Here is an 8545-nt window from a genome sequence, read left to right as displayed (position 1 = left end):
TACTTTTTAGTATTTATTTAAATTTCCTAAAATTTTATGATTTTATTTAGAATACAATTATTTAGTAGGTAATTTATTTGTTGTTTGTTGCATTTCATGTAGTAACACTTGCAAACAGTGAATAAATTATTTATTTCAACTGTTCAATGCAGTCCTTATTGCATTTAATAAAATCTAGTGTGGACTAAATATGCCTTCATATGTGAACTAGGGCTTAGTGCGTGCATTAGTCTACTGTGTGCATTAGAGTCTTGTGTGTGCATTAGGGCTTAGAATGTGAATTAGGGCAAGCAATTGTTAAGCACTGACTTCAATTTTGCCTCTTGTACTTTTTGTACAAGAGGTATCAGACGGAGGCCTGTCGTGAACTTTGTTGCTTTACAGTCTTGATCTAGAAGAGTTTATACTAAACCACATTGATATTAGTTGTATTGAAATAGATGTCAATGTATTTATAATATGAAGACGGAAGGATTGACTGAAAGAAGACACTGCATAGTCTCGTTGTAGCCCGTAGGGATCTGATTGTGTAGTTTTCGGCAATTGATTTTCGACGATCAACTCGACGAGCAGCTCTTAGACGTAGAGCGGCCGTTCTTAGAATCTGTAGCTTAAGTCAGGATACTGTCCCGTTTTGAACAGTTTCTGTTTGTATAAGCGTCTTTCGTTTTTTTAAGTTTGGTTTAGCTGCAACCTCATAGTATTAATCATCCATATTTTTAAAACTAATAAGCGTTTCAAATTAATATATATTTTCTTTTTAATAGCTATACTTCCTTCAATGGTAAAACGTCATAATGGCCAAGTATGTTTCATCAGTTCAGTACAAGGAAAATTTTCCATACCACACCGTTCAGCTTATGCTGCATCTAAACATGCTTTACAGGCGTTTACAGATTCATTAAGAGCAGAGGTCTCAAATAAAGGTATTAAAGTAACATGCGTAAGTCCTGGATATATACGCACTCAATTATCTATAAATGCATTGACTTCAAGTGGCAATACTTATGGCAGTAAGTGATTTACATTAAATACATTTCATCATTTAACAATTTTTTAATATTCACAGAAATGGACAAAACTACAGCTACAGGTATGCTGCCTGAAAAAATGGCAGAACATATTCTAAATGCTATTTTACACCATGATAAGGATATTATTGTATGCGATTGGCAGGCGAAGGCTGCTTACTATTTGCGTACTCTCTTCCCATCATTATATTTTTGGTTAATGGAAAGACGTGCACAAAAATTAGAAAGGGAAAACATGATCGGAAAGAAAATTAATTAAAACATAAACTATTTGTAAACAGTAGAAATTTAAAGTTTGTGCTAGCTTGAATGGTTGTAGAAGACAAAAAAAAAAGTATCTGGAATTATCTGTTATGAATATCATAGAAAATATTCTTAATATTAATGTGCAAAAATAGAAAACGTGGTAAAAGTAGTTTGGCTGAAAATTTCACAATTGATTGGAAAGCCTACTTAGGATTAGTTTTTAATATCGACAATCTACAAAATGATCGTACTCAATATATAAAAAAATATATAAAATAGTTTTATAAATTCTCCTATGAAAACATTTCATAGCATCTTACATTAGGCTTGAAAATTAAAACTTGTTTAACACCAATGATATGCTACTCTTATAATAACTTTTAACTTAGCACATACTTTTGATATACAATATTATAACACATATGATAAATGTATATTATATATTTCTGACGAATTCATATATCATAATTCTTTATACATACGATCTTTCTGCCATTCAAGTTGGGACAAGCTATAGTTTTAGTTATCATAATCATAATTTTTTCTCATTTGAATACATAGAAGCGTAGAATTTTTAGCATTAATTAAATAATTTTTGTATTTAAATGAAATAAGAGGCACTTTATTTGGCATCGTACGCGTTGCTCAGTTCATCTGATAATAAATTTTAATTTTTATATTATGTACAATTTATCAATAACATTTCAAACGAAAATGCTATTTATATACGGTAAATAACTTAATAATAGAAAAATGAAGAAATAAATATTACAAATCGCCAAAGGTTACAAGGTAATCATTGTTACTTTTTTTTTTGTCGAAATGAAACACAAACATATTTAATTTTAAAAAGACTAAGAATTTTATGTATTCTTTGTTGGTCTTTTTATAATTCTAAATGTGTTTTTATTTAAAATGTAGCTCAAAGCGGCAGCAACCGTTGTCGCACCTGTCAAGTACCAAAGACTATGCACTGCTACATGATCTGTAAAATAATATGTTTAAATTATTATTTATAAATGAAAGTTCTACTTTACACTCATACCTATATAGTTCCATATCGGTGCACCCAAACTTATGCCAATAGTTCCCAACTGAACAACAGTGTTCACTTTACTGATAAACGTTGGCTCTAGTTGAGCTGTTACATGTGTTGCATCAAAGTACCTAGAAAGGGTTTTCTAAAAAAATATTTGACATATTTTTAATTCTATATATCAAAAATATAGTTTTTATTATTATAACATGTAAAGTTTAGATTTATAAACTTACTGGAGGTGGCAGGCTTATGTAGCGTATTACAAATCCAGCAGCTAACAGGAAAACATCACGAAATAGGATGGTACCTGCAAGCCAAATGGGGATCAGATCGCAATATCCCATCGATATAACCAATGAGCCTATCAATAATTTATCAGCCATAGGATCCAAAAATGAGCCAGCCTTACTGGACTGTTTTGGCCAACGCCGCGCTATTTGTCCATCAAGCTATTGTTAAAACTATTAAATCGAATATTTATATAGCTGCATATAGTTAACTAACTTACTAAATCAGTTATTCCTGCTACGGCAAGTAAACTCATTGCTAAGCTAAAGTCACCTTGTACAATGACATAACCAATATATGGTGATAGAAAAGCTCGCCCCATCGTTAACATGTTTGGTATTGTCAATATATTCTCACGTTCTATGACTTCTTCCATTTTTTCACGTACACGTTCTTGAACTTTGGTACGCGCTACCCGTATGTCCTCGACAATAAAATTTTTACGCTCGATGAAGCTTTCCCGTTTCTTTTCAATCACATCATGCAGCAGTTCTTTTCCTTGCAGTGTACGCATATGTATTGAATGCTTCTTGGCATCGGCATACAGACGTAATGTTGCAACATTCCAACTTTGATATTGACTTATGTCTAAAAAGGAAATGCCCAAGAAACCCGTTGCAGGTACATATCGATTAAGGCAGTTTATACCGCTGGCTGTTGGTGAAGAACTGGTACCAATGACAAACTCCGTTAATCCTTTGCATATGCCACTTCGGTTCCGTTGAACCTGACGGAATATTGTTGCAGGCAGCATTTTTAATTTGTTGTTCTCTTCACGTACACAACAATTAATTTAAAGTTTTTTTGTATTTATGATTATTTAAAGTAGTGTTTTATAATTTTTGCATTTCACTGTTAATTAAAAAAAGATCAATATTTAAATTACAACCGATTGTTGTTTTGACGTTTTTATTTAGATTTTTTATAACGTAATAGCAGTTGACTCTGTCCCCGTTGACCCCGTCTCCTTGACACTGTCATATCAATATTACTTACCGCATTAGAAGTTATCTTCTATTTATTATTATTCCCATAACGTCATGAATGGAACACAGACTTTAAATCTTGTTTCAAAACACTGTATCAATTTAAAACTTTAAATCAAATTTATCGCCCCAATAAGCTGCTGCTATTATCAATTGGCTAATGTGTGCGTGATTTATTTTTATAGTATTTTTTTTGCATTTTCTTTTGGTCATCTTCGTAGTTGGACAGATATGTAAAATGTCAAACTTATTTATTGCTGCCAGATTGAATTGAAAAAAACGACTAGACCGCACAAATGCTTGCAGTACCTCATTTTAAGAGATAATCAAAAAATATATTAGCAACACTAATGATTTATTATAAATATTGTTTAATACTCACTAAATCTCTTAAACATAAAAATCTTAAACTTGCTTATATTTCAATAACCAATTGCGCATGTGTCTAACTCAAATTTTCGTCACATAAATTAGTTGTTCTGTTAACTTAATTGTCATTTAAATATAAATAAAAATAATTCCGAGTGTGAAATAATTGTTCTTTGAAGCAATTTATTTAATTTATTTATTAAATAAACAAAATCGTTGATCTACATATTTAATGAAAATATGCAAATATCACCAAAAAAACCAGTAGAGTTGCCATTCAGAGCAAAATATATAAATCAGCAAATTCGTCTAATTTTAAATCGTTTCGGAACTGATTAAATTTAAACAATTTGGTTAACTTTTCTATTTAGAGTCTAAATTAGTATGGAAAGCATAGAAAGCCACAGTGTAAGATTTGAACACACTGAAATCATCTCTCAACAATACAAAATTTCAGCCCCATTCCAGTTATAATGAAAAATACAAACATCAGGAAACAGAGGATTTAGCATTTAGACAACAAATAAATTTAAGCCAAAGTTGAATAGGGAGGATCAGTAAAGGGAAGATCAGAGGATGTTATTGTTAGGTAGTAAAACTTGACCAGAAGTAAACTCGTAGTAAACTCTGAGTAAGGAATTATTGTAATCACGATTATAGAGCAGGATTACATTAGAGAAATGGACGACGATGTCCAGATAAAGGTATTGGAATTGAGAAGGTTTATACATTCCATTATCAAGCAGGTCGATGGAAAATTGAAACTCAGTGAAGTATAGCAAGAGGAAATTAAGACGTCTGGTATTAGGATTGTTAGAATTTCCCGGGAATATCTAGATGTGGTGTAGAACAAGCAATCATGGTCAAATAAATTTCTTTAACGCTGCAATAGGGGACAGGAATGTTCGAAGTAAAAATATAAAAAAGCATTATATTAAGAATGCAACTTCAGCAGCGACTGGGAAGGTTTTGGAACGAATCCGAAACTTAGTTCTGTTGATTATGAATTTGAAAACTTCAAAAATTATCTTATGAATATCGTAGTAGGTGAATTTGAAAATAATTAGCATCAGACCGTTGTTAGAGTTGGATTTACGACAACTGATTTTTCTTGTCAATGAGTAAAAAATTCCTTCTTATTCGAACTTTGCGTTAAAGTCCTTGAACATAATTTTAACGTCGAGGGCGATAATATTAGCATTAATTTTATCTATAATTTTTAATATATACTCTAATGAATATAACTCCAAACAATCCAAGAATATTGAGGCGAGTTTTACACTTTTTCGCAAAAAAATCCACTTTTTCCTTTGCTTCCTTATTCGCTAATCCCTGAAAGTTAAACTGAAAACACTTAAACTTAAACTTTTCTTAGCAAAACTTACTAATAACTTGAATTCCAAAAATGCAGAGTTAATTTTTTACTGGCTCAAAGTTAAGTCTATTTTTTACTATAAATATATAAGTATAAATTAAGAAAAGATTTTTTTTTTAAATATTTTAATTTAAAATATTTATTTATTGTTACTTCTTTAATTCGTTTATATTACATCACCCTTCTCAAATTGCTAATATAGTTTTATTTAACATTTGTTATATATTAATTTGTTACCTTTAAAGTAAATTCAATATTATTGCTTTTAAGTTTATATATCGTTTATATAATATAATTGAAAATTAATTGAAATTATGAAACGTTTTCTAGTTTATAATTTACTACATAATTTTCGTGCTACAAAAAGCGTAAAAAAGTTTATACATTATTTTTTTTTTTTATATTTTCGTCAAACAATTTAAATAAATTATTAATTTTTTTTTTTACTTTATAACCATTTTTTTCCGATAAATAATTAATTGTAATTTAATTAAATATAATATTTAAAGCTTTTACTTTTTTACTTATATATAATTTTATTTAATCTTTATTTTGTTTATTGAAAAGTGCGAAAAGTTTTTTTTTATTAATATATCATTTGAAATAATTAAAAATTATTTAATTTACTTTTAAGGTTTTAGAAGAGTCAAATATAATGTAATATTCGAAAGATCAATTTAATTTTTAATAGATACTAAATAATAGTTACAATATTTTAACATTTATACAGTTTTTAAAATATTTAAATTGATTAAATTTTACATTGGAAAATACAACATAATTATTGTTTTTAGCCTTAAGTTTATATTATTTATTTTGAAATTATTTTTAATCATTTTAAAACTTTTTAAATTAATTTAAGTATACCAAAATATAAATAGTAATTGTTTCTTTTATGAAGTAATATCTAACTAACATATGTATATTAAAATTTGGGGTATTCATGATGTTAGGTTAACGGTTGTTTAACTATTTGAATAATCTATGAATTTTTTAAAAAAAATAATATTGAATAATATGCGTCTTCGAATTAAAAATGTGGGTATTATGATTGTATATATACATAATATACTTATGTATTATAATGATATACTTTCAAAAAAATCGTGTATGCACTTTTTTAGTAAGTTCTACACTTTTTAATTGTCTCGCTAATTTATTTTAAAATTTTTAACTGCAGTCAGTTTGACAGCAGATACAACAATTATTCCCAACACACTATAAACAATAAGTTTAAACTGAAGGAATACATCCTTCAATAATTGTCATTTATTATATTATATTGTATTTATTATGTTATTATTATGTTATATTAACATTATATTATGTTAATATGGATATAGGTGCTTGAATTTGTCATTGAACCTATTCAATAAGATTATTCTATAATTTTATTCACTGAGATTATTCAATGAGATTACTAAACAGCATTATTTACCGAAATTATTAAATAAATCATTAAATATGTATAAGCAAAAAAAATGATTAAGCGCACTCATTAATATTTCTATTAAATAAAATAGACTTTGTTCAGTTTACTATAATAAGTACATTTTAACAGCTGGAATGTATTGTATATTCGACATCTATATGTTACACAAATATTAACCTTATATCACGAATACTCTAATGCTAGATCACACCAGAGTTTTGTTTTTAATTTTAGTTGTCAAAAATTTCCATTTTGCATTAAAAGCAACAACAATTGACAGTTGAAATTACAAACAAAATTCTCGTGTGAATTCAGTATAAGTTAAAACTAACTCTTCAACTTAATTAAATAAGAAAAATGTCAACTTAAAATTACTAGAAAATTGTCAGTATTAATTGGAAATAGCAGTAAATTAAGGGAATTCTATATTTTTATAAATAAATAATTTTCACAAAGACAAGTTTTCATTACTTCAAAAAAATTAACTGCGTATATATTAAACTTTTATTACTTCAATTAAAAATTTTAATTTGTTTAGCTGTAGCTGTGTTACGAATATAATAAGTAAACCTCTTTATACTAATTTGCGTTCTAATAAAATTACAAACTTAATTAAATACTAATATAAACATGCACTTTGGTTAGGGTATCTAAATTATTTGAATGCTTCTATCAATAATAATTAATTTACTTACTTAAAGTTTATATGTGGTTCATTACAGAAATCCATAAGGGCACAGAAACCAATATAAACATCACTAAATGTTTGTGGCTTTCAATGAAATCATTTGAAATTCTGTATTTTCATTTAGGTTCATTATATATAATTGCACAATTAGGAGTATAAGACACAAGAATTAATTAACACTGCTAATTATATAGTATAACTATAATTTAATTGAAAACATACGCACATCAGCAGTTCAATTACACTTTCATATAATGTAGCACTTTGGAGAGCAGACATGCCAATAATAATAATAATACAATAATAATAATAATAATCATAGTCACCATTAAAATAGAATAGGCATCGGGCTAATTGCATTAAAATTGAAATAATTTTCAACTCTATAGGATTAAGTATATATATATAAATAAATAAATATATATATATATGTAAATACATATTTCAATATAGCATAAATGGGTATTAGTAATAAACAACCCTTTATATTTTATGAAGGTACGCATAATTGATTGTTGCACGAAAAGTTGCTTTCTGTGCTCTCTTGTATTTATTTAATTTGCTATTGTATATTTTGCTATAATATATAAAGAATTAATTTGCTATAATATAATTGAACTATTTGTTGGTTTACAATATAATAAATATGCATAAATAAAATTGCTATGTCTATATATATATATATAATTCTCATTCGCTTTATAGTTTATGTATCATTTCGATATATATTATCTACTAACAATTTAATTTTTATTTTAAGTTAATCTTTTAATAGCTTAAAATTTAATACCACAGTCGAAGAGATTTTCACTTTTTATTTTTATACTAATATACATAATTGTTTTTGTAACTAACAATGTATATTATATGTATATCTTTTACAAGATATCGCTCACAATACGCTTTGTTTTGTATCTTTATTTTCTTATATATACTTTTTTTATTCATAATTAATTAAAAATTTTTAAGTACTCAGCAATTTGCAATAAAAGTGTTTAATAAAGTGTTAAGAATTGTTTATTTTTCTTTTTTTTTTGTTTTGTAGTAAAATAAGTGTTGATAACTGTAACAATTTATGTTAGGAGATTCGT

At 27.1% G+C, this 8545-nt stretch overlaps 2 protein-coding genes across 2 annotated transcripts in view; one reads left to right on the top strand and one right to left on the bottom strand.

The window, feature by feature from the left end:
• The window catches only part of LOC119677262 (dehydrogenase/reductase SDR family protein 7-like), a 2271-nt gene extending 198 nt beyond the window's left edge, over positions 1-2073 (top strand). The window contains exons 2-3 of the mRNA XM_038088534.1: positions 741-1013; positions 1070-2073. Coding sequence (XP_037944462.1) covers positions 741-1013; positions 1070-1290 — 494 coding nt within the window. The 3' untranslated portion in view covers positions 1291-2073. The remainder of the gene's footprint in view (positions 1-740; positions 1014-1069) is intronic.
• Positions 2074-2102: 29 nt separating this feature from the next.
• On the bottom strand, positions 2103-3431 carry LOC119681628 (probable cardiolipin synthase (CMP-forming)). Its single transcript, XM_038094873.1, has 4 exons — positions 2825-3431; positions 2550-2765; positions 2323-2458; positions 2103-2262 (listed from the first exon to the last, which is right to left on the bottom strand). Exons 1-4 carry the CDS (start codon positions 3356-3358, stop codon positions 2141-2143), a joined length of 1008 nt encoding a protein of 335 aa, XP_037950801.1. The 5' UTR covers positions 3359-3431; the 3' UTR covers positions 2103-2140.
• Between the last annotated feature and the right edge of the window lie 5114 nt (positions 3432-8545).

Source organism: Teleopsis dalmanni, chromosome 2 (assembly GCF_002237135.1).
Source record: "Teleopsis dalmanni isolate 2A chromosome 2, ASM223713v2, whole genome shotgun sequence".
Lineage (NCBI taxonomy): Eukaryota > Metazoa > Arthropoda > Insecta > Diptera > Diopsidae > Teleopsis > Teleopsis dalmanni.
The sequence above is the reverse complement of the archived record's forward strand: the minus strand, read 5'-3'. Positions and strand labels throughout refer to the sequence as shown.